The sequence below is a fragment of the Podarcis pityusensis genome, assembly GCF_964106645.2.
Source record: "Podarcis pityusensis genome assembly, chromosome: 4".
Classification (NCBI taxonomy): Eukaryota; Metazoa; Chordata; class Lepidosauria; order Squamata; family Lacertidae; genus Podarcis; species Podarcis pityusensis.
In genome coordinates this window covers 80,071,107-80,098,597 of record NC_138027.1, presented here as the reverse complement: position 1 = coordinate 80,098,597, position 27,491 = coordinate 80,071,107, and the positions used below count along the sequence as shown (strand labels likewise).

The 27,491-nt window shown below is 40.7% G+C and overlaps 1 protein-coding gene across 1 annotated transcript in view; it reads right to left on the bottom strand.

Moving 5' to 3' along the window:
- The window catches only part of TUBGCP3 (tubulin gamma complex component 3), a 61,641-nt gene that overhangs the window by 18,386 nt on the left and 15,764 nt on the right, over positions 1–27,491 (bottom strand). Inside the window, exons 5-14 of the mRNA XM_081002988.1 lie at positions 23,667–23,884; positions 20,136–20,308; positions 16,619–16,737; positions 15,026–15,151; positions 13,279–13,347; positions 12,501–12,633; positions 10,459–10,625; positions 7,599–7,709; positions 5,103–5,211; positions 2,888–3,077 (exon numbers count right to left, since the gene is read on the bottom strand). Of these exons, the coding sequence (XP_080859114.1) occupies positions 2,888–3,077; positions 5,103–5,211; positions 7,599–7,709; positions 10,459–10,625; positions 12,501–12,633; positions 13,279–13,347; positions 15,026–15,151; positions 16,619–16,737; positions 20,136–20,308; positions 23,667–23,884 (1,415 nt within the window). The remainder of the gene's footprint in view (positions 1–2,887; positions 3,078–5,102; positions 5,212–7,598; positions 7,710–10,458; positions 10,626–12,500; positions 12,634–13,278; positions 13,348–15,025; positions 15,152–16,618; positions 16,738–20,135; positions 20,309–23,666; positions 23,885–27,491) is intronic.

Genomic DNA, 27,491 nt, shown 5'->3' with positions numbered 1-27,491 from the left:
ACTCAGTAGTACAGTGGTACCTTGGTAGTTGAACGGCTTGGCTCCCGAACAAATCAGCTCCCAAATACTGCAAACCCAGGAGTGTTCCGGTTTACAAACATTTTTCAGAAGCTGAACATGTGACACGGCTTCCATGGCTTCCAAATGAGCGCAGGAAGTTCCTGCAGCCAATTGGAAGCCGCACCTTGGTTTTTGAATGGTTTTAGGAGTCAAACGGACTCCCAGAATGGATTAAATTTGAGAACCAAGGTACCACTATACTCATGTCCATCATGGTTTTTCTATTCAGTAATATCCTTTTGGATAGGAGGCAACCAATTTTATTTTATTTTTTAAAAATAGTTTTCTTATTTAAAGAACTTCCCATAATTAAGCTGACAAGGTTTTGTGCAAATGCGGATAACTAAATTTGGGGTGGGGAAAGAAGAAGGTTAAGCTTGAGGGAGCATTGATAGGAAAGTGGCTTTAGTTTCAGAACAACTGCCTCTGTCTGAATATTTGAGAAACAACCACTGTTTAGACCAAAAACTGCAGTAACGATGTCAAGATTTGGTCAACAACCCTAAGTTCTAAAAGCATTTCAAAAGAGTAATAAAATGAAAGCAGAATCTCTCAAAATTCTAACTTGGGCATTTCAGTTTAAATTCTATCACCAAAGAAAATGGAGGGTTCTAAGCTAATGTTCTCGATAAACTTGAAACAGTAAATTTAAAATTCCACGTCAAAAGATATTTCTTTGCACTAAAACATGCCCCTTCGCTGCTTGACGCACCAAAGCGTACTGATTTCACGTCTCATCATTATGCTGCTGCACTTTAGTGCAGAGATGCTACATCAATTCAGCTCTTGGACAAACAGACATCTCTTTGATGTCTGGCAAGTAAATGGACTCTTTTGTAATGAAAAATCAGCATTATGGTGGGGGAAAGGAATGCGACGACATGCAGGAAGCCTGCCTTTATACTTTAAAAACCCCATCCTAAGGGAAAGCCCAATATGCTTTTAAAAAATACTGGCACCAAGGGAGGCAGATGTGGGGGTTTGATGTTAAATACAGGATCTAAGTTTAAAACCTGTAGATTTAAGTGCACATTTAAGATGAATATATTTTGATATGTTCATCAAAGGTCAGTCTTCACTTTCTGCTGATCAGAATGTTATTCAGTGGCAGCGGCTACTGAATAGTTAAAGCCCAAGCAAATCTGAATTTAGGTCCCTAGTACTTCTAGATTAGCCTATAGGTGGAATGAGACAAAGAGAACTGGAAAAGCTGAAGGTTGGGGATTGTACAATAATGCAAAGTACCAACTTTAAGTTATAAGTCTATGGCTTCGCTACTGTTTCTCCAGAACAGTGGGCGCAACCCATTACCTCTCCAACAAACAGGCCAGCACACACAAAATGAGATACCCACTGGTAGTCTTGAGCCCTGCCCTTCATCGGCCTTAGCCTATTCTACAGATAAACTCTATTTGTGGGGTTGGGGAGGGACATCGCAACTGTGACACAACATCAATTAAACGTATGCACACAAGACTCTAAAAATGCAACTGGAGCTGAACACTATGCACACATTCAACCAACAGATGGGAGGTCAGGCACATAGAAGATGCAAGTCAGAGATGCTGTTGCCATGCTCATACACAATGAACACAAAAACTAGAATGACTGCTCTGCAAAGAGCAAAAATATTTCCAGCAATCGCAGAATTGTAGAGATGGATTGCAGGAAAGTTTTGCCCAATGTGGGGTTCAAACCCACGACCCTGATATTAATAGTCTAATGCTCTACTGACTGAGCTATCTCCCTTGTGTGTATTTAGTCACCTGCACATTGAAATAACTGAAAAACTGAAAGGATTTGTGCTGTTATAAAAATGATGGTAATCCTAAATAAGATAGGACACAATAGAAAGGGAAATGGGAGAAGGAGATAAGAGCAGAACCCCTCCCAGCCCTTCAAAAGTTGTAATATGCTGCCAACTATGTCTGAGGCTAAGTAAGTCAAGTAATAGATTACACCTGTTCTCCACCCTCATGTATGTGTGCGTAAAAGTCTTGTTGCATAATGTTTACAGTCATTAAATTTGGGGCCATTAAGCATGGACATGGTTTAAGAACAGATTATACATTTAATGAACTGGTTCATATGTCATGGTAAACTAAGTAGAAATAAGCCATGGCTTATAGTGAATAATAAGGGTGTCCTTGCCTGCTACTCAATTGCTCCTTAACAGTCAAGCAGTCCTCAGTCAAAAACCGTCAATCGTTTAACAGGAAGAATTGTGCAGCATACAACAGGACACTGCTCACTCATGGCAAGCCATGGTTTGTTTCTCACTGTGGCTCAATGTGACATGGGAACCAGCCCAATATCATATGTAGAATTCAAGATTATAGGTTGCACCCAACAGCTATTCCATTAGTGCAAGGACTTCTGCTTGGGCAGTGGAACTTCCCCAACCTCTCCCCCATGCACCACCAAACCCTAACCACCCAGAGGCGATTTGGGTGTGAAGGGAGAAGAGAGGGAGGGGAAGTCCCATTGGAATGGCTTTGTTGGACACAACACTAGCAATACCATTTATTTGTGGAAGAGCAGTGTTTTTCAACATCTGGCAATTCTGTTCCACTTAGAACCTGAAAGAACCAAATATTACCCAATATAAAAGCTAAAGCATAGCTTTGTTAATACTATATACTGAACCTAAAGCAGCATAACACAACACTGAACATATTAATAGAAGCAATAAAGTACATTTGTATTTTAATCTAAAGTTTTATTGTTGGACCAGAGGCTTAACAAAACCCTGTTTTGGATTTCAATCAATCTTCTCTTCCAGTACAAACATTTAAATTCAATAACATTACAATCCACATTCACTTACTTAAGCAAGTCCATTAAGTGCCTGATAAAATCTCCTTGACCGAGAAGTAAGTAGCGCCTCATGGCCTGCATGTGCTCCAGTAAATTGTACTTTTTATTGAGAACATCTAGCAAGTATTTGCTAGTCTCAAAATATGCAGCATCTATTTTTCCCTGAAATGCGTTTTCCAAATCTGTGAACATTTCAGCAGCTGTTACAAGAAGAAGAAAATGGTTACCAAGACTGCAGATATGTACTCTTTATATATATATATATATATTATTAAATGAGAGCAGTGTACAATTACTAAATTTCACCTCTGAAAACACATAATTGACTTGAGTTTCTACACATTAGTTCAGTAATACCATGGCTTGCTAGGAAATGGGAAGGGATAGGATACACCTGAATTTTATAGGGTCCTAAATGCAGAATTTTCAGAATGCGTTATCTTCTGAAATAAAATATTCTATCAGCACAAAAGCTACAGTAACTACTTCATATTCTTAAACTGTAAGAAACATTTCAGAGGTAGCTTTGCAATACTAATGCTAGTGCACCTTACTCAGATCGTGCCCCCCCCCCCCGCTCTTCCTTTTGCTAAGCTGGAAGGAAACAAGCCACAGCAGTGGTTTAGCATTACATGCAAACCAGCACTCATGGTTTGCTTCTCTTCAAACAAACCATAGGAGGAAGCCAAGAACAAAGAGATGGACTAGATGTGCAGCATAATCTAGCCACAAGTAAGTGCCACTGTGCTCAAAGGGGTTTGCTTCCAGGTAAGCTTACAAAAGATTGCAGTCTAAGAAGGTGACCACAACAAAGCAAAATCAGTCATTATCTTTGTGAAAAACATTGCTCTCTTTTTATCAAGCTCGCTTTTAAAAGCTACTAAATTAATGTAATTAAGGCTAGAAAACGTCCACCTAATGGAATATTAAGATCTATGCACTCTCAATTCATTATATAACTCACTATTTCTTAAAGCTAGTTAAAGGGGTATCTGCCCAAGCAGATGTAGAGGCAAAAGAGCAGATCTCATTTGACCACATAGAACTGCACATCTCTATTTGTTGCAAACAGCAAAGCATGACTACAACTGAACTGAGGCAATAGTTATTACCCGTGCCATCCTGTACCAGTCTACAGAAAAGCCCCATTGATTTCAGTGGGACTTACTTCAGGTGAGGGTGTAGATTGCAGCTTAAATTGGTAAAAATGTAAACACAAAATTATTATTTTCTTTTAAAAAAAACTAGACACTGCAAAGGAAAGCTGAAGGAATGTTGAAAGAGCAACTGACTTTTTAAAATACACGATTCATTTTAATAAATGCTTATATTTTTCATCAAGTACTGAAGATGTTTATCGGACAAATAAAAATTCTATTATTAGCAGCTTATCTCAAAGACTTTCTTGAACTAACAAGCAATGTCTGAACAAAAAGACCGACCTACCACTACACCAGAACATTATAAATCATGTGGCTGCATTTAGAAGCAAGGTATAATCAAAGTATGGACACTAAGTTCTGGCCAAGTAGTGCTTATCAAATGCCACATTTCTTATAAGCATACCCTAAAATGCTTTAGTGCAAATTAAACAATTAAATGTAAATAAGAAGTTAGGAAGAGATTTGAGGAGACTTACGAAAAAGCAAGATACAAGTTCTTCCTAGAACATGGTATATTTTTCAGATGCCACTTGGTGGAATCTGCATCAAACTGAATTGCCCAGTAGGAGTCATCACATGATTATATTTTAACAGTAACAGTCACAATGCAATGGGGAAGTGGTCATTTGTACTAACAACTTCATATGCCCACATGGAATCATCCTACATGTAGATGTACAATACCAGAAGTGCAAAAAACAGCTCCCCTCAAAGGTGGGGTTTTACAAACAGGTATCACTCTTTTCTCCCATAAGGGCTGCACTTCCTACATACATCCTACAATTATCCAAGGGTTGCCATCCAAGTTGGCAGGAATACTAAAGGTTCTTTCACAGATACCATGTAGACTGCAAAGATAGTGTTTACTCAGTGCATTGGCCAAAGATCCCACCCCACAAAGCTCCCACATTTGAACTTCGTATAGTTTCAGGCAGAGATTATTTGCAAAATCAACAAGGCTAATGTGGTTCTTCTAGAGTGATGTGTACAAACAAAGCAGGTATTCTGTTATGTGACACTCAAAGTGCATAATGATACAATACTCTTATTCTAATTTCATACCATCTTTTGGAGATTCTGCAGATTTGGCCACAGCTATCATCTTTGATGATGGACTTTGGTCATGACAAACCTGATGCAAGAAGTTTATGGATTTTCCTATTAGGAGAACCTAAATATAAATGCAAGGCATCTTCAGAAGTTATTCTTTAAAGGTTTTATAAAGAGAAACAGTACATTTTCAGCAAGTATATTTCACTTACTAAGTCAGCATAAATAAATAGCACACTATTTTTATTTCTCAACTGTCCTTCATCAAAAGATTCAAGGGCAGTTGTGACTAATGTTCACACAATGTATAAATACAATTTACACCCAACAAATAAACATAATGCAAACTTACAAAAAGTGAATTGAAAACCTGGAGTGGGGGGGGAAGAGACCCTAAAAAGCAGAAGAGGACAAAAGTCCAAAAATCACCTGAATCTAGAATGCCTGAGCAAGCTGAAAAGCTTGCCCTGTTGGCGTCCAAAGGGCATTCCAAAGTCAAGGGACCATTGCAGAAAAGGCTCCTCTTTTGTGGAAGTGCAATATGCCTCTTATGAAGAGGATACTTGGTGCATGGCCACTGCAGGAGATCTTAAGCCACAGATAGGCTAGTATGGGAAGAGGTGCTGTTTCAGGTACAGTCATACCTCAGGTTACAGATGCTTCGGGTTGTGCATCGCGCCAAACCCGCAAGTACTGGAACGGGTTACTTCTGGGTTTCAGCGCTTTGCGCATGCGCAGAAGCACCGAAACACAACCTGCGTATGCGCAGATGCAGTGCTGCGGGCACTGCGGGTTGTGAACGTGCTTCCCGCACGGATCACGTTCGCAACCCAAGTATCCACTGTATATGGGTTCCAAGCCATTTAGGGCTGTTCCAAGATAAGCACCAGCACCTTAAACTTAGTTCAAAACTGAACAAGCAGCCAATGCAGATCTCTCATGATAGGCATAAACATGAACAACTCTGGTTGCACTCATCAATATTCTGGCAGCCGAGTTCTGCAGGTCATCTTTAAGGACAACCCCACATATTATGGTAATCCATCTGAGAGGTTTGTGGGATCACCATGGCTAGGCTATCCCTGCTTGCTTTCACCAGCATGTAAAAACCAAACCAAGGCAGATATTGAAACAAATCATATTCAAAAGAACCGCTGTGCATTCCAACTGTGTTTTCTAGACTGAGAGATATTTGAAATAGTCTGACGGAAATCACAGGTGAGGAGAAGCACCTATCATATCGGCCCACTAGTGTTAAAGGCAGCCATGAAGGAGGCCCACAGCAAAGTCAGCAACAGTCAGGAGCATTCAGCTCAGTTTAGGGGTTAGTTTCTTGCCAACACAGAGATCATCTGATAATTTACCATAAGAAATGAGTCCTGTGAAGACCTGCTCCAGGCCTTGCAGGATTTTTTCCACCTGGCCTAGGAGGGTGGGGCCCTTACTGACTCCAGCTACAAAAGCTGAGGCTGCTGAAGAGACTTTTGGGCTGCTTTATAGTTTAGGTGGCTTTGTTGTGGAGGTGTGTTGTTGTTATTATTTATATTAATTTTGTAACTTTATTTTGTATCTTCTTATGGTTTAAGCCAATGCAATTCTGGGCTGCATCAATAGGAGTATAGCATCTAGATCAAGGGAAGTAATAGTGCCACTGTATTCTGCTCTGGTCAGACCTCACCTGGAGTACTGTGTCCAGTTCTGGGCACCACAGTTCAAGAAGGACACTGACAAACTGGAACGTGTCCAGAGGAGGGCAACCAAAATGGTCAAAGGCCTGGAAACGATGCCTTACGAGGAACGGCTAAGGGAGCTGGGCATGTTTAGCCTGGAGAAGAGGAGGTTAAGGGGTGCTATGATAGCCATGTTCAAATATATAAAAGGATGTCACATAGAGGAGGGAGAAAGGTTGTTTTCTGCTGCTCCAGAGAAGCGGACACGGAGCAATGGATCCAAACTACAAGAAAGAAGATTCCACCTAAACATTAGGAAGAACTTCCTGACAGTAAGAGCTGTTCGACAGTGGAATTTGCTGCCAAGGAGTGTGGTGGAGTCTCCTTCTTTGGAGGTCTTTAAGCAGAGGCTTGACAACCATATGTCAGGAGTGCTCTGATGGTGTTTCCTGCTTGGCAGGGGGTTGGACTCGATGGCCCTTGTGATCTCTTCCAACTCTATGATTCTATGTGGAAATAGTTCGATTTAATTCTGTACTTTCTGATGTTTTATTCATTGTTATGATTACTTTTGTCATGTCTATACATAATTTTTTATACAGCAAGCTACCGTGATCATGGTTTTCAACTTTGGAAAAGCAGTACAATATACAAATAACATGACTGACTGAGTGCTAAGAAAGGTCTATTTGTATGAATTCTGATTCACTGTGCCCCAGTCTGGAGCCATACTTATGTCTAAAGTACAAAGAATGGTCCCCTCTGCACTTGTATGTCTGTTATTAATAGCTGAAAAGGTCGATCTAGAAATAAGGGGGAAAGTCCTTTTCCTTCATACCTTTCTTGAGTGATCCATTGTAATAAAAGAAGGAATCATGGACTTCCGCAATGTGTATTTGTCGTGCCACAACCGATCTGTTTTCACTGCGGGATCTGAAGCTACAAAGAACTGTGAACACAAAATTTAAAAATACTTTTTTTTTTAAAAAAAAGCATGTGTTATGTATACATTTTAAGACAGAGAATCAGAGAGACATCACTTAGGTAGAGACAGAAAACTTCCTTTTCGAAAGCTATCAGGAATAGTATCAGCTGGGATGTTATGTGCATAATGTATAAAACACCACCAGCTGTTTGTTCTAATACGTACAATTAAACGTGAACCACAGTATAGACAATAACCAGTCTTTTAAGACCCACCAAGAAAATTCACCTAAACAACCTGCTAGCTATAAGCTACTAATGCACTTTAAAATAATCTGTAAGTTCATTGCACCCCACTGTTTCAGGTCAGCAGCATTTTGATACTGAAACACATGGATCTGAAACATAGAGTGGATCAAGTGTCTCAGAGTTGTTTACTGAAGGTGGCATATGCTAAAATCATTTAGCAGTGTGATACAGTGCAATCTGAACCAAAATACATTAGTCACATAAGAACGGCACAGCAATGACTTCACTATAACTAACAACACTTCCAATACAGCTCATTACAGTGGTACCTCGGGTTAAGTACTTAATTCGTTCTGGAGGCCTGTTCTTAACCTGAAACTGTTCTTAACCTGAAGCACCACTTTAGCTAATGGGGCCTCCTGCTGCTGCCGTGCCACCAGAGCACGATTTCTGTTCTCATCCTGAAGCAAAGTTCTTAACCTGAAGCACTATTTCTGGGTTAGCAGAGTCTGTAACCTGAAGCGTATGTAACCTGAAGCGTATGTAACCCTAGGTAGAACTGTATATAATGCCAACTGCATGAGACCTTTCAGTCAAGTAAATGTGACATTTCCTTGTTCAGCTGTTATGTTCCAGGTGCAAACAAGGTATGCATGGAGGCAGTGGGGAAGAGAACAGGGGTAGATTCATTCAAAAGTGCCCTAGAAACCAGATGTAAAACTTGAAAACATGACAACTATGCTAGAAAACAATACTAATGCATTAATATAAAAAAGCAGATATAACATGCATTTTTAAAAAATAATAATCAAAAAATCAGCTTCTTAAATTTATTACCATACCATGTTACCCTTTGGCAACTGGCATAGAGCTTTAATTGGAGTATTAATGAGAAAAATATAATTTCAAAATCCATCAGACAATTCAATCATCTTTGGGAGTTATAAAAGCCCTCATTTTATAACCAGGGCAAAGTAACATGCAATTAATGTATTTAGAAAACATCTAGTAAAAAATACAAAGAGAGAGAAGAGCATTTTATAATTAATCCCGTGAAAACGAGATCTTGGGAAGGGTGAAGGAAACCAAGGTCAGAACATAATTGCAATATAATTATTTTATTGATTCACTGTACCCATTCAAGGTTCTTTGAGTTTTGTTATTATATCTTGTATAGAAAGGAGTGCAGGAGAAATGGGAAATCATGGTACAATCTAACTGATGAACAAATGCCAAGGCCTTCCAACCAACAGATAAAAAGGGTGATTTTCTTACGGGGAAATTAAGAGCTTGTTTACAAAGGCAATCAGTATCCCAGAGGGTAAGTGCTAGGATATGATGGAGGGGAACCCACACATTCATATGCCCCATTGTAATTAACCTCTCTTTTTTCTAAAGGCGCTATATGACAAGCTTATTGTAGGGGTCGTATTCGCTAGAATATAGTCACTACAGTAGAGTTTATTGGGGCTTTCACCCAAGGGATTTATACAACTCATGTAAGTTTATTTTGTTGATAAAAGTTCCAAAGAAGTTTATATTGTAAAAACTGATCTCACTGATGCAAAAAAAGCAGTACAGGGTAAAATGATCTTCTAAGTCTAGTCTGGCCTGGGCATAAACTGAAGTCACATCTCAAATCTATCGCTGGCTCTTCTTTACCAGATTTATGTGGGAATGAATGCTTCAGCCCAAAGCAATGACATGTGACTTACTACACTGCTACTAGTCAGCTGGTATAGTCAATCCTGACCACTTATTTGCTACTTCACCAAAGATTTAACACCAGGCCATTAAGAAATGCTGGCATAGTTAAGAATGAAACAAAATGCATGTTCTACCTGTGATATTTTACTACTGGTAAGGTAAGGTAAGGTAAGGGACTCCTGGGTGGTTCAGTCCAGTCAAAGGCAACTATGGGGTTGCGGTGCTCATCTCACTTTTCAGGCCAAGGAAGTTGGCATTTGTCTGCAGACAGCTTTCCGGGTCATGTGGCCAGCATGACTAAACTGCTACTGGCACACGGAAGACCGTGACGAGTGCCAGAGCACAAGGAAACGCCGTTTACCTTCCCACTGCAGCGGTACCTATTTATCTACCTGCACTGGTGTGCTTTCAAACTGTTGGCAGAAGCTGGGACAGAGCCATGGGAACTCACCCCATTGTGCAGATTCAAACCGCCAACCTTCTGATTAGCAAGCCCAAGAGATTCAGTGGTTTAGACAACAGCGCCACCTGCGTCCCTTTGTTACCACTGGACTCTTGTTTTGCAAGCACAAAGAACTGGACACACCAAACTAACCCCATGGTTCTTTGGATTCTGGCCACAGTGTCCAAACACAAGATCTTCACATGCAACTCTATTTCCAGTATAAATGTTAACTTTTTCTGCCTAGTCATGTCTCCTCTTAATTTTCTACAGTTCAGTTCCACAATTGTGAAAGAAGTGTTTCAGCGGCTTAGTTTTACACAAAATGGGAAACAGAAAGCAGACCTCATGTTAGTGAACAGTTTATAGAACTTACTTCATGGTAGGTGTCCTCCAATTCCCCATCATAAATCCAACGATAAAGGAAATTCAAGACAGGATGCGACACAAGGCCAAGAATATGCTGCACCAGGGATCTCATGTAGGGGTCACCTGTTTTACTGTAGGCATGAACAGCTGATGCAAGTTCACCACCTTTTCTTCCTGGAGAAACATGACACACAGAGGAAAACTTAAACATACATTTTCACCTACCTGGAAAACTAATGCTACATCTGCAGCTTTGTCATACACCAAATTTCATTACAAAGCAGCTATCTGGCGTTTGAAGAGCGTTCTTCAAAGGCAAATTTACCATTGTGCCTAATATTCCTTTTGCGAGAGTTCAGAGAAGTTGGAAGAGCACCAAAATTGCTAAGAGATTGCCATAGCTACAAGTAAAAATAGCGCACAGAGCACAAGAAGCAGAGCACTAATGTCTACTTCATTAGAGCCTTCTTTAGAGCGGGAAATGCTTCATAATTATTTCATCCACATGGGAAGACAGGGAATGGAAAGGCAGCTCTTTAGAGAGCTTCTGGACTGAGTGAGAAAGTGGATCTGATAGCATGATGAAGTAGCCACTGGCCAGGGTATCCCCCCCAAATGCTATAGAGCAGTGGTAGGAAACATGTGGCTCTCCAGATGTTGTTGGACTCCAATTCCCATCACCTCTGACCCTTAACTGTGCTGGTTGGGGTTGATGGGAGTTGTAATTCCACAATAGTTGGCGGGCCACAGGTTCCTCACCTGTGCTGCAGAATGAAAATATGCCCCCTGCCTCCATACTTTTAATAAGGGGTCAAAGAAGCAACTAGAGTGCCTCTCCCTATCTTCAACTATCCTGACAGACAGGGAGGAAAAAAATAATACGCTGGCATCTTCCCCATCATAAAGAGGTCGCTATGTTGGCAGGTTTGTCACCTGGATCTCTGGGAAGGGCAGGCTGCAAGCAAAAATGCATATACCATATTTTTCCATGTTTAAGACTAGGTTTTCTCCCTAAAAATGTCAAAAAATTAGGGGGCGTCTTATACACAGATATATCTTCCCCCATTTTCTTAAATCTGAGTCCCTAAAAATAGGGGGCATCTTATACATGGGGGCGTCTTATAGACAGAATACAAAAAAGGGAAAATGGAAATGGAAACTAAACACACTTTCTTTAAAATTTTGAGAGCAATCTACATCTTGTGAGGTTAAGTGAGGATAGCTTCTGTATTCTGCTAAACAATCTTTCCTAGGGCCAGCGGCCTTAACTATGGTTAACAGCAGATCACAGGAACACATGCTGCCTTCAACAGCCATAGTTCTTTGTTGGAAGAAAGGGGTTATGGCATCGTACCTGGTAGCCAGAAGCTAGGCATTCTATTTCTCAGGATGGCAGGGAAAGGTAAGGTGAACCAAGACTTCAGTACTTTTTAACCTTGCCTGCCTGCAGAGACAGTTGTGGGAGGGAGCCCCTTCAGGGTCCCCAACAAGCAAATGTGGCTGTTTTCCGGTGGAAGCCACCATAACATGTAGTTACAGACCAGGCTAGAAGGGGAAGGCAGGAAAGCATGTATTCCCAAAGCCCATGCCTTAAACATGAGAGATTATGAGCACTCATCCAGTGCCTGCCTTTAAAGCTAATACCGATTACCAAAATACTCCCTCAGTCACTAATAGAGATGAACAGTCTTAAATCAACCATGTAATAATCTCACTTTTAAATGCAAAATATATGAGATGCAAAACAATATTGCCACCATAAGGGTAATTATACGTAGTAAAAAGAAGTTATGATGAATGCATGCAGTGCTTTCAGCTACAGAGATAAATGGCATTATTTGAACAGTAAGTTAACTCCATCTATATCCACTGGAATGATATCTACATGTAAAGGTTCCTGGACTCATCCATTTCTGCACACACACACCCCTCCCAATAGTAATACTATTAATGCAATTTCCTGGAAATCATATTTCAAAGCGGAAGAGCTCCTACCATTTTAACATTCATTTTCACACCGTGTGTAGCTGTAAATATCTACCGACAAACCTTGACAGTGGTCAACAAGTGCTGCAAGTGTCTTCAATCTTATCTTAGGATCGTATGTCCAAACTAAGAGACGCCGAAGTGTTAAACTACTCTCAATCCCCAAATTTACACCTTGATCATCTTCTACCTGCAACTAAGAACAACAGGGGGCAAAGAAGAAGATTTAATCAATAATAGAAGCCCTTCAAGCTTTCCTCTACTACAAGCTTTAATTTCTAACCCCAGATATACACATGCCTAATATGTTTTGGCATTTTTAAAAAATAATGCTTAGATTGAAAGAAATGTTACAGTTGTAATATAAAGAAAGGGAAGGGTAGCTGAAAGCTATAATTTGAAAATAAATCAAAGAGCAGATAAATACAAAATGATGAATGGCAGGACAGTGAGAAAATTCTGAAAGAAAAAAAAAATTCTTTTGTAAGAGTTCACCATAAAGTTTCAACAGTGTTACTGTAAAAGCAGTATGATTGTAACATAATTTTGCAAACATTTCTGTTAGCTAAATACGTGGGAAGTATTACATAGCAAACTTTCAAATAAGGAAAAGGTTTGCAGGCTCATTTGCCCATGCAAAACAACATAAGCAACATATAGAGTATGTTAGGAAACATAAAGAAGAGCCAAAGTTACAAAAATGTGCTATCCTGGAATCAGGTCTTGTTCTTCACAAGTGAGTAGCTATTTTACAAGCCTGTTACAGATGAAAATAGTTTATAAAGTCATATTTTCAACTAACTTGTTGGACTCAAGCAAAAAAACAGAAGTAATTATTTACCTGTGAGTGTAAAACAGACAGTAGCCTGTAGTATTCTTTGAGTTCCTGGTTTAAGGCAGCACAAAAACTCTGTAAGACAAGAACAAAAGGAATCAGTTAATATACATTCTAAAGAGCTCTGAATGACTTGCATACAACCTGACCACTGATTTTGGGTCTTTGGATAAACTTCACAGCAAGTTAACCTTTGAAATTCAAGAGGTCATACAAAAGCACTCCCAAGAGGCATGAAATGTTTCAGTTCAATGGGGTGGGAAGTATAAAGAGCCACTGGGTGACTAATAAAAAGAAAACTCCTGCAGAGTTATTAAGATAAAATATGCCACTAAACTATAACTGCGTTCATTCATTGGAAATGTACAGATAGTACATAGCTGTCAACGTTTCCCTTTTTTTAAAGGAAATTCCCTTATTCCGAATAGGATTCCTCGCAAGAAAAGGGAAAAGTTGACAGCTATGAGATAGTAAGTGTCCTGGACAAAATACAAAATCAAACCAAATGAGAAACTGGTAAAATAAACTCAAATAAAACCCATAACAAAAATGACTGCAATTAAGGCTGTACATGGGCTGCCTTTAAAGACATTCAGAAACAGGAGCTACTGCACAGTTGCAGCAGCCAGAATAACCACTGGGCCCAGATGATCACACCACATATAAACTGTTCTGGCCCAACTGCAACGGCTGCCTGTGTATTTTCTGGCCCAATTCAAAGTGTGGGTTTCAAACTATATGGCTCGGGACCACAATACCTAACAGAACGTCTCTCCCAGCACAAACCAACCTGTGCATTAAGATCCACACCAGAAACCCTCCCCCATGTGCTTCTGCTCCCCATCCCAGCACCTGAGACTGTTGCCTCATTCTGCATAATAAGAAGAGATGAAGAACCCGCTGGATCAGGCCAGCTGGCTATCTAGTACAGCATTCTGTTCTCACAGTGGCCAACCAGATGCCTGTGGGCAGCCTGCAAGCTGAGTGCAATAGCACTCTGCCCACCTGTGGTTCCATCAACTGGTATTCAGAAGCATGATTCCTCTGACAATAGAGGTAAGGTAAAGGGACCCCTGACCATTAGGTCCAGTTGTGGCCAACTCTGGGGTTGCGGCACTCATCTCACTTTATTGGCCGAGGGAGCCGGCGTACAGCTTCCGGGTCATGTGGCCAGAATGACTAAGCCGCTTCTGGCGAAACAGAGCAGTGCACGGAAACACCGTTTACCTTCCCTATTTATCTACTTGCACTGGCGTGCTTTCGAACTGCTAGGTGGGCAGGAGCTGGGACCGAACAATGGGAGCTCACCCCGTCGCGGGGATTCGAACCACCGACCTTCTGATCAGCAAGCCCTAGGCTCTGTGGTTTAACCCACAGCGCCACCCACGTCCCTGACAATAGAGGTAGAACATTACAATTGAGGACAGTAGCCACTGACAGTCTTGTTCTTCATGAATTTGCCTAATCCTCTTTCAAAGCCATCCAGGTTGGTGCCATCACTGCCTCCAGTGGGAGCAAGTTCCATAATTCAACCGTGTGTGGCATGAACTACTTTTATTTGTCGTCAATATTCCAATATTCCGCTTCACTGGAGGTTCACAAGTTCTAGTGTTATTTCCTGTCTATTGCCAGGTCTCTCATCCCATACCAACAGATCTGACACACCATTAACATCCTGTCAAGCAAAACAACAACAACAAACAAAATAAACAAAACCAAATATTTTGAAGACTTCTGGGTTTTGCCCACATACCTGACCCACTAATCCAAATGCACGTTCCACGCTCCTCTGGTCAGTATACTTTCTTATTTTGTTATGCAGCCACCCTAATTCAGCAAGCCGGCTTGTTGTATCTCTCAGAGACTTGGAAATGCTCACCTAAAGTGTTAAGAAATAAATGATGAACAAATAGTTGGAAGATGGCATTAAATAAGTGTAGGATGAAACAAACTCTAATGAGCAAGGTAAGGCATAAATCCAATTTTCTACTAGAATCTGACAAGGTGTTGATCACATTCGGTATTGTTGATCTTCAACAGAAAGAATATTCTATTAAGCAGTTACTTCTAAATGAGGAACAGAACCAGGCATGATAACAAATCAGGTCTTATGCCAGATATTTCCATATCCACTATAAATCTGTTACGGCAAGACTCAAAATGGATTCTCTACTTTTGTCCTGCTCTCTAAATTGTAAGCTTGCAGCTATGAATTGTGTTATTACAGATTTTGTAAGTTGCTCTAAGAGTCTTTTTTGCCTTAAGAGTCGAGTAAAAATGTTTTAAGCAAATTAAACAAGTCAGTCCGGATGGTTCATGTGGCCCTACAGATGTTGGGCTCCAATCCTCATCAGCCGTAGGCAGCATGACCAATGGTCAAGGAAGAAGTCCAACATCTGGAGGGCTAGATTCCCTGTGCCAGCCTCCTGTGTTCCCTGGACCAGTTTATTATTGGTTCTCTATCTTCTTTTTATTCCTAGAAAGCACTATTGTCTCCAAATGGGTAGCATTTCAACTACTTCCCATGACTCAGTATAAATCATTCTACAGGAAGCAGCCTTCAGTTACGTTTGTGGCTCATGAAGTAATCCTCACATTTTATATACTGACCCTTAAAGAAGGAACGCCTCTCTCAAATACTCATAACTAAACTCTCTCCCTCAGGCTACCTCCAATTTCCCTCTATACACTGTTGCTTGACTGGATTATGTATAAGTAATCAATTTTTTAAAAAAGTATCTCACTCATCTGGGTAGACAGCTTGAAGTGAGCTTTTTAAATACAGGGCTATCTGAAGAACAGGGTATTTCTATAAACTACCCTCCTAAACTCCACAGATAAAACTCCCTGGAAAAAAAGCCTCTGATAAATCTCGGCTGCTGTAGAGATTCGTATGGGAACAGGTGGTTCTGTGGTTGTGGCCAAATGTTCAATGCCCTTCCAAGGACATTGTTGCTATCTTGTAGACACCAGGCAAAGTCTGTTCTTTTGGGCTTTTGTTTGGTAATGATTTAATTCACTGTGGGGCTTTTTGCTGGGGGTGGATGGGATGAGAATGCTGCTCATAATATTGCTGTTAATAATGCTTTTAGGGATATTTTTATTGTTCCTTTTACCATTTAACTGTGTATTAAGTGCACTTCTGATTTTTATCTGTTGTTTTTATGTTACTGGTTTACTGCCAACTGCCTTAAGATGCCAACAATGATAGAAACATTTAAAAAAAAGCAAAATTAAAACCAAGGCAAAAGAATAATTGAAAAGAGTGGATATACTGAACAGTTTCCCCTCCCTCTCCCTGTGTGCAGACTATCTATATAAAACAGGTATAAGATCTCTACTGTACCTTTCCGTCTACTTTGTAACAGTTCTCTGAATTGAACATTTTGATGATTTTGCCATCTATTCCCTGGAAGACGTATAAAATGTCTCTCACAAGATATGCCTCTGTTATTTCAACAGAGCCTGAAAAGTGGGGGGAAACAAACAGATTAAGCTACATGCAGGATATTTAAGAATTATGTTTGCCATTTTAACAGCCAAAGCCTAACTATATTTAGTTCGAAATATGACCCACTGAGTTCAATCAACCTAGCTCCATTCTTCAGGGTATAAAGGTAAAGGTAAAGGGACCCCTGACCGTTAAGTCCAGTCATGGACGACTCTAGGGTTGCGGCGCTCATTTCGCTCTGTAGGCTGAGGGAGCCGGCATTTGTCTGCAGACAGCTTCCGGGTCATGTGGCCAGCATGACTAAGCTGCTTCTGGCGAACCAGAGCAGCACACGGAAACGCCGTTTACTTTCCCACCAGAGCAGTACCTATTTATCTACTTGCACTTTGATGTGCTTTCGAACTGCTAGGTTGGCAAGAGCAGGGACTGAGCAATGGGAGCTCACCCCGTCACGGGGATTTGAACCGCTGACCTTCTGACTGGCAAGCTCTAGGCTCTGTGGTTTAGACCACAGTGCCACCTGCATCTCTTCAGGGTATAAATGCATAGAATTCCAGTCCTAAAGTGAGTCAGCAAACAGGAGCACAGTTCCAGATTTACCATTATTTTGCTATCTAAAACCAAATCAATATTTCAGACAAAGTCATATCCAATTTTTCAAATATTTTTTGCTACGGAAATAACCACCACATGTACGTAAACAAAGCAAACTTAATACTTTACAGCCTTGGGCCAGTTTAAAAATTCATGCAACGAGTCAAACGTAACTCCTAGTAGCCCCAATTTTGGGATGTTTCTACATGCATATCCACTCTTTGCGACTGGAAAAGCAGACATTATAACCCAAAGTATTACCTGTAATAGCCTCCAAAAAAAGACTCTTGGGGGGTTTAGGTACCTCATTGAACAAGCAGCTTATGACACTTTGTGATGAGCTTTACGCCAACGTTTTCAACGACTTTGTAAACGCAGCTTCCTATGTTCCTAGGTCAGACCATTGGTCTAATTAAGTATTTCCTACACAGACTGGCAGCAGCTCTGCAGAGTTACAGGCAGGAGTTTCTCCCATACTCAATACGTGCACAAAACCCATCTGCTTTCTTTTTTTAAAAAGGCCTTAATTTGGAATATGAATTTATTTAGTAGCAGCTACATAATATAATGGCAGAATGCATCTGTTCCTTCTGTTACATCTTGCCAGACAGAATGAATAAATGTTTTTTTTACTGGCACAACATAAACACAATAAATTAAGAAATGGAGATGGTTTCTCCCCCCCCTCACCACCCGCTGTCTGTGTAAGCCACTGCTGTCCAAGGTTCTATTCACATCATACTGTATCTGTGGCACCACAATATCAACCAGGTTTTAAGGGTGATGAGGGCTAAAAATAGAGGAACTCCATTAGATTGTCAAAGTGCAGGTTTTGCAGAGGAAGGCAAGAAAATGTTTTATGCAATATAATTTTTTCCGGAAAGTTACTGAGAAAACTCAAGAGTGTTCTACAAGGTCATTTACAGCCAGCTTTTAAAAAACTAACCTCTCTTCTAAATGAAAAATGTACCAATGATTGGGTTAGTGCAAGAATGAACTATAATTTGTTGTAGTGAGATTATACCAGGCACCTTCTAGTGTTGTTCTTAAATACTTAGGCATACAGTCATACCTTGGTTTTCAAACAGCTTAGTTCCCGAATGCCACAAACCCAGAAGTGACTGTTCCAGTTTGCAAACTATTTTTGGAGGCCGAACATCTGACGGGGCTTCCACAGCCTCTGATTGGCTGCAGGAGCTTCCTGCATCCAATCAGAAGCCATGCTTTGGAAGTCAAACAGACTTCCAGAACGGATTCCATTCGAATTCCAAGGTACAACTGTACTCAGGGTAGCCCCTTTACAGTCAATGGACTAAAGATACTTAAGTTCAGTGAAGGCAGTGGATAAACTGTTATAATGCCTAATATTTGATACCACCCTCAGTGACAAATTCCACTTTATTACACATCTATACAAATTCAGCTTATCTTCTTTAGAGTGCATAGTGTTGATACTGATTTCCAGCAATATGATCAGAATCACTTTGCACTTTAAACGTAAACAAAAATGGTTTTGAAGTGAAATCATAAATTTAATGCATTTTTAAATAAAAAAATCTATATATCCACATTTAAATATATGTAGCTTGGGCACTGAAGCAAAACCCTCCCCACCACCTAACTCCAGAAGTGGGCAAATGCCATGCTTAGCCTTTTTCTTCCAGAGTCCTGTAAGAGAGCAATTGGAAACAAAACTGAAGAGGCAGAAAGCCAACTGATGATCTCAGCACAGGATGATGTCCATAGGAGGCAGAGCCATCAATTTCAATGATGCCTATAAAAATAGTTTCTGGAACACGGGAAGAGTTATCCAAGATAACCAAAATACATGCTCAAATTGAGAGGTCAACCTCACTTTATGGGTGCTTCCCCAGTGGTGGCAGAGCACACTTATGTGACTTTGGTTCTTAGCACATTAGCCATTTCTTTTATGAAACAAAGGCCCAAATAACTTATTTTGGAGTCACACAAAATCACTTAGGTTTCAAAAACAGTTTGCCGTGGGGTATAGTCTCATTATTAGACTAGGGTTCAAACTAAGTGTGACATGACATCATCTAAATAACTCAAAGCAGCCTTACAATGCTGGAGTTTAAGCCAGAGATTGGGGTGTTTTTTTAACCCTTTCCCTTCCAACTGTTCTTCAGCTCAAAAGTGCCTCCCCAAAGCTATTTTTATACCTACAGTCAGGGTACAGGGAGCGAAGTGAGAAATAGGCGCAGATGCATTTCCCCCAAACTGTCATTCCTCAACTTACTTTTGGTTTTCTGCTGGTTGTTTTGTTTTTGTTATTTTTAATGGGTAAAAAAAATGAAGCTTCATATAGTTTGAGCCTCAGGAAATATCTGAATACTGGGGCGGTATATTTATGCTGCAATCCAATACCCTCTTACTTGGAAGTAAGTTCCAATGAACTTATTAAGGCTTTCTTTTGAGAATACATACATATATATATATATATATATATATGTGTGTGTGTGTGTATATATATATATATATATATATATATATATATGTATGTATATATATTCATTCTGCGCTGACTAGCAAAACACAGGAGGAAGAAAGTGGGCAGACTCCAGCTATTTGGAGATACCTGAATCAGCCGTTTGTGTAGTAAGGTTTGGGTATGATTCTTTGTGTTCAGGTAGCTAAGATTTCAGACAACTAGCGTTCCTATAGCAGAACCTGTGTGTACACAATTTTCCTGGGAATTGTTATCAGCTGGTATCAAGGTCAAAGCTGAAACATCCCAATCTGAGCTAAGCACTGTGACGCAAGAATACAGAGAATGAACAACGAAATATATTTTTCTCACCCGTTATGTCCCCTTCCCGCCTTGACCTTGGCAGATTACGTGAAACAGTGGTTGAGAGCCCTTTTGAGGTAGAGTTCTGTAATGTAGGCTGGCCTGCGGTTAAAGTCCAGGCAAGTCGTGCCCCCAGCTGCTGCCGAAGGCAATCTCCCACGCCTGCACGTTGATAGGATTGTCTGCGGAAATAAAAGCTATAATGTAGCTATTGAGTTGCCTTACTTATAGCAAAATCACTTATATTTCTGCAAAATTTCAGTTCAAAAAAATAGGCAGATGCAGAAGGCATTATCATGGCCAAGTATCTTTGATAATGCATTTAGAAATTCACCATTTTGCAGTTCTTGACAGTTAAATAGAAAAGGTTGCATGCCTACTAATGTTGCAACAGAGTGCATAAAGCACCTCAGAAATATCTACTACCCATTCAGAGCCAGATGACTTTGCTGTGATTCCAACTAAGGCTAATGCAGCCCTGCAAGTACAAAAGAATCATTTGAAAATAATTCCTGGTAAATATTTGCAGTGGGAAAATTGCTAATTTCTAAAACAATCGTAAAAATAAAGGGTGTCTCACATCAGCAGGGTGCCCACGATTGTTCTACAATTTTGAGAACAGCCCAAAAGTTGCTTCAGTTTAATGTTCTGACACCTCTAATAGGTCAATGCAGATAGCAAAGCAATTGCTCTTATTTTATTTTAGTAACTCAGCCCGACTCATGGAAACAGATGTTTCTTACCTTGAATTCTCATGGATAAGAATCATCATATTTGGGTTAGCACCTTATTTTGGGTACAGTCAGGGTCAAGTTGCTAAGATATACCATGGGAAAAGGCAAGCCAGCTTCCCAGATCAAGAGCAGCAAGATAAGCCTGTAAGCCTATTAAAACTTATCCAACACCAAACATTTCTGAAACAAATTGTTCAGGAAAATATATTTCAGACCAGATAGGACATCCCTGAAAGTTGTTGATGTTGTTTTTGCACTCTTGGATCTCAAAATTGAGCTGCAAGTTTCAGGAAAGTGGGACAACTGCCTCTGGTATTTCAAAAATATGGGAATTAAAAAGTAAGATAGATTTTCAGTTCTCCCAGTCATCGCCCCTCAGGACGACATCCTAGAATGTTGTTAATGAAAACAAAGATCTTCCAGACATAACCTCAGAGCTCTCTCTACAAGCACCTAAAATCTGTTATCACCCCATCCCAATATGGTGGTTTAGAAGTGAAAATGAGTAGAAAAGCCTCCCATAACCTATGGAATAAATTTATTCTGGGCAGAGAGGAAGGGCCAGATCTCAACACCCCTTTTGTCCTTATGGAAGGCTCATGTGCCCTTATTGGCTGACAGAACCTCTGGGAAACCAATAGGAAAAAAAGCACTAGGATTAGTCACCCAGAAGCACTGGTTGAGAGTTAGCTCCCTTAGTGGCATAGGGCAGCTACAGGCTTCATAGGAGTTCACATTAAAAATCAGTTCTTTTCCCTTATAAGGTCCCATGAAAGGAATTTGCAAGTGGCAATGTGCCTGCACTGCCACTGTGAGGTATTGAGAAGGAAAAGCAAGCAAGAGCAACCACAATTCTTCCTGAATTCCCTGGAACTTAAAGGCAGGAGAAGAAAATGCTGGTTCCCCCCCCCCAAAAAAAAGCTGAACCATAAGCACAAACCACTAGTTTGGTGTACAAAGTTTGGAAGCCTCTTCCTTCGATATTCTAGTAGCTTGACCTCATAGCCAAGATGTAGTGCTATCCCCAATGTGATGACTACTTCCTCGTGGCACTTTGGGATAATGCCACGTTGCAAAAATTCTGCCTTGGCGCTGGAGCAAACCCAATTGTCATCCAATGATTTCAAGCAAAAATTTTGCCTGAAATCCAGCTCTTTGGAGGAAAGGCATGATATGCAAGCCATAAATAAACAAGTACCAGTAATTATGAACACATCGAAGAAGAAGAAGAAGAGTTTGGATTTGATATCCCGCCTTTCACTCCCTTTAAGGAGTCTCAAAGTGCCTAACATTCTCCTTTCCCTTCCTCCCCCACAACAAACCCTCTGTGAGGTGAGTGGGGCTGAGAGACTTCAAAGAAGTGTGACTGGCCCAAGGTCACCCAGCAGCTGCATGAGGAGGAGCGGAGACGCGAACCCAGTTCCCCAGATTACGAGACTACCGCTCTTAACCACTACACCACACTGGCCGCTTTTATATACCCTCTCTCTCTCTTTTTCCTTTCCCTAGCTATACTTGCACTTGCCTTCATTAGGAGGTATCAGGGAGGGAGAGTTAGCAAGTATATCAAAAGGTGACTTATAAAGAACCATAACTTCCTTTCAGCAGCTGAATCAATTTCTGTTCATGAAAGAAAGCAAACTGGCAAGCTACAAAGGCTATCTGCTAAGGAAATGTAACTGTTACCCCAAGAACAAAGGCTGGATCTGGACACATCAAAGAAGTGTTTCAGTTTAAAGCACTGTAAATTTAAACAGGGAAAACAGGTAGAGAAAAACGGGACTCCATGTCGCCATCTGGTGGCACAATGTTATATTGCACAAACAACGCATATAAATCGCTTTTTCTTTACCAGTCTAGCAGAGTCCAAAGAATTACCAGTCTTCTTGAAATTCAGCTAAGAACTGTTTACTTTCTTCATATTCTAACCAAGTATTAAGGTTGGGCTCCTGTTTTACATAATCTCTGACTAGCAGAAGACAGAGTGTCTCTGTGTTGTCTTGTAGATAACACTAGTGTGGTCCAGAGAGAGGGGGGATAGCTGCCTTTGATCAATAAGACTTTCAATACAGTCTTATGCACATTTACTCAGAAGCACGTCTTGCCAAGTTCAATGGGGCTTTCTCTCAGGTAAGTGCACTTACCCCTCAGATGCTTCCCCCCCCCCATAACTACTTTGAATCATTGTATGGTCTTAGGGAGGCTTCCCCAAACTCGGCCCTCCAGATGTTTTGAGACTACAATTCCCATCATCCCTGACCGCTGGTCCTACTAGCCAGGGATCATGGGAGTTGTAGGCCAAAAACATCTGGAGGGCCCAGTTTGAGGAAGTCTGGTCTTAGGTATATTATCTACAGCAGTTCCACCAACCCTGAAGGACAGTGACTGGAGAGGGTCTTTTAAGCAGTGGTGACCTATCTATGGAATCTTCTTCCCATATAGGTTTGCCTGGAAACTACTTGGATATCTTTCAAAACATAATTGTAACAGCTTTAATTCCCTCTGAAATGTTTTTATTGCTCTGTTGTTTCCGCTGTTTGTTCTAACTGCTGCTTTCTTTAATCTTTTTTTGGACCTGCCATTGATTTTGCTATTTTAGCATATGCCACCCTAAGAAGCACTGAGATGCAGGATATAGAATAAGCTTAAATAAAAGTCAAATTGACCTATGGTACAAGGTTAAGAGGACAACTGCCATGCAGGCCAGTTTCGTTGAACAGCAAGCCTTCACTGTCACCTCTGACTGCTAAATACTGAAACAGGTCTCTCTGCACGGTTATCGGCAACATGAAAAATGTTCATTTACCCTGGAAGAAATGACTGTGGGGTTGGTGTTGGCCCATTCGGGGCATACATGCCGAGGCTGCTGATTCCACTACTCCCCATACTGGCAGAATTCTGGCCAGACTGAGCATTCCGGTCTTGGTAGTTCAAAGGAAGGCTCTGGGGCCGAGCATAGTAATACGGAGTTGAGTGGGCATCCCGTGGCAGTGCTTGAGCAAACAGGGAGGCGAAATTTGATACCTTGAAGGGGGGGAAAAAACAACCCAAAGTTTTAAACAAACCCATTGCCATTAGCTAAATGACTATAAACATATTATCATTCTGAAACCGATTGCCTATGTATCTGTTTAAAAATAAAAAGTAAAATACAGAACACACTTTTCAGAATCAGCCCCAATCTTTTCAAAGACATTTCTAAACAGGCGCTAAACCTTAGTAAGGCTAACCTCTAATATTTCAACTTTACGTTTGTCTCAGTTTTTTACATTGTGAGTTGTAATAATACAGTACTTCAAGGGGTGCTGCTGTTTCCTTCCATATCAACTTGCCTACACGCCGAGATCTTGTGCCAGTGGCCTTCATCTAAATCCCACCTCCATCAGAGGTGAGGTTTGTTCAGACAGACATGTCTGGCACCAACTCTACTATCTTTTATGCGCCAGGCAAAAACTTCTTTATTTAATGTTTTTCTTTTTTATCTTTTTGTATTTTTTATGTGATAAATGTGAAAATCAATTCAAAAATTTGATTAAAAAAAACTTCTTTATTTATCTGGTCACGTTAAAACATTATTACAATCTTTAGTTATGTTTTGCTTTTATAATTTCACTTTTATTGGCTTTTATTTTTGTTTTCCAGCTTTAATTCTTTTAAATCAACGTTAAAACACTGATAAAAAAGGTGGTGTGTGTGTGTGTGTGTGTGTGTGTGTGTGTGTGTGTGTGAATGCTCCATAAACTCCCTCCCTCCCATCCCTTGAGTGGTTCCCAAGCACCATCTTCTACTAAAGGAAGCCTAAGAAGGAATCACTGCCTTGCCGTGGCGAAGGGGCTTGAAGAACTCAGAGAAGCTATGAACTATGCCGAGCAGGGCACCCAAGATGAACAGGTCATAGTGGAGAGTTTTGACCAAACGTGATCCACCTGGAGGAGGAACCGGCAAGCCACTCCAGTATCCCTGCCAAGAAAACTCCATGGACAAAGACAACAGGCATATAAAAGTTATGACACTGGAAGATGAGCCCCTCAGGTCGGAAGGCGTCCAACATGCTACTGGAGAAGAGCGGAGGATAAGTACAAGTAGATCCAGAGCTGATGAAGCAGCTGGGCTAAAGCCGAAAGGACGTTCAGTTGCGGATATGCCTGGAAGCGAAAGGAAAGTCCAATGCTGTAAAGAAAAATATTGCATAGGAACCTGGAATGTAAGAACCATGAACCTGGGTAAGTTGGATGTGGTCAAAAATGAGATGGCAAGAATAAATATTGACATCCTGGGCATCAGTGAACTAAAATGGACGGGAATGGGCGAATTCAGTTCGGATGACCATCATATCTACTACTGTGGGCAAGAAACTCGCAAAAGAAATGGAGTGGCTCTCAAAGTCAACAAAAGAGTGGCGAAAGCAGTACTGGGATGCAGTCTCAAAAATGATAGAATGATCTCGATACGAATCCAAGGCAGACCTTTTAACATAACAGTAATCCAAGTTTATGCACCAACTACTGGTGCTGAAGAAACTGAAATTGACCAATTCTATGAAGACTTACAACACCTTATAGAAGTGACACCAAAGAAGGATGTTCTTCTCATTATAGGGGATTGGAATGCTAAAGTAGGGAATCAAGAGATAAAAGGAAGATTAAGATTAAGATTAAGATTAAGATTAAGATTAAGATTAAGATTAAGATAAATTTATTGTCATTGTCCGTATATACACAGTATACACAACAACGAAAATCAAACACCCACCCAACTGGCAAGTGTGGCCTTGGAGAGCAAAATGAAGCAGGGCAAAGGCTAATAGAGTTCTGTCAAGACAACAAGCTGATCATCACAAACACGCTTTTCCAACAACACAAGAGACGACTCTACACGGGGACATCACCAGATGGGCAGCATCAAAATCAGATTGATTATATTCTCTGCAGCCAAAGATGGAGAAGCTCAATACAGTCAGCAAAAACAAGACCTGGAGCTGACTGTGGCTCAGATCATCAGCTTCTTATAGCAAAATTCAAGCTTAAACTGAAGAAAGTAGGAAAAACCACTGGGCCGGTAAGATACAATCTAAATCAAATCCCTTATGAATACACAGTGGAAGTGAGGAACAGGTTTAAGGATTTAGATTTGCTAGACAGAGTGCCTGAAGAACTATGGATGGAGGCTCGCAACATTATACAGGAGGCAGCAACAAAAACCATCCCAATGAAAAGGAAATGCAAGAAAGCAAAGTGGGTGTCCAACGAGGCCTTACAAATAGCGAGGGAGAGAAGGCAAGCAAAATGCGAGGGAGATAGAGAAAGATACAGGAAATTGAATGCAGATTTACAAAAAATAGCAAGGAGAGATAAGAAGGCCTTCTTAAACGAGCAATGCAAAGAAATAGAGGAAAACAACAGAATGGGAAGAACCAGAGATCTGTTCAAGAAAATTGGAGATATGAAAGGAACATTTCGTTCAAAGATTGCCATAATAAAGGACAAAAGTGGTAAGGACCTAACAGAAGCAGAAGACATCAAGAAGAGGTGGCAAGAATACACAGAGGAATTATACCAGAAAGATATGGATGTCTCGTACACCCCAGGTAGTGGGGTTGCTGACCTTGAGCCAGACATCCTGGAGAGTGAAGTCAAATGGACCTTAGAAAGCACTGCAAATAACAAGGCCAATGGAAGTGATGGTATTCCAGCTGAACTATTTAAAATTTTAAAAGATGATGCTGCTAAGGTGCTACACTCAATATGCCAGCAAATTTGGAAAACTCAGCAGTGGCCAGAGGATTGGAGAAGATCAGTCTACATCCCAATCCCAAAGAAGGGCAGTGCTAAAGAATGCTCCAACTACCGCACAATTGCACTCATTTCACACGCTAGCAAGGTTATGCTTAAAATTCTACAAGGAAGGCTCAAGCAGTATGTGGACCGAGAACTCCCAGAAGTGCAAGCTGGATTTAGAAGAGGCAGAGGAACCAGAGACCAAATTGCAAACATGCGCTGGATTATGGAGAAAACTAGAGAGTTCCAGAAAGACTTCTGCTTCATTGACTATGCAAAAGCCTTTGACTGTGTCGACCACAGCAAACTATGGCAAGTTCTTAAAGAAATGGGAGTGCCTGATCACCTCATCTGTCTCCTGAGAAATCTCTATGTGGGACAAGAAGCTACAGTTAGAACTGGATATGGAACAACTGATTGGTTCAAAATTGGGAAAGGAGTACGACAAGGCTATATATTGTCTCCCTGGTTATTTAACTTATATGCAGAATTCATCATGCGAAAGGCTGGGCTGGATGAATCCCTAGCCGGAATTAAGATTGCTGGAAGAAATATCAACAACCTCAGATATGCAGATGACACAACCTTGATGGCAGAAAGTGAGGAGGAATTAAAGAACATTTTATTGAGGGTGAAAGAGGAGAGCGCAAAATATGGTCTGAAGCTCAACATCAAAAAAACGAAGATCGTGGCCACTGGTCCCATCACCTCCTGGCAAATAGAAGGAGAAGAAATGGAGGCAGTGAGAGATTTCACTTTCTTGGGCTCCATGATCACTGCAGATGGTGACAGCAGCCACGAAATTAAGAGACGCCTGCTTCTTGGGAGGAAAGCAATGACAAACCTAGACAGCA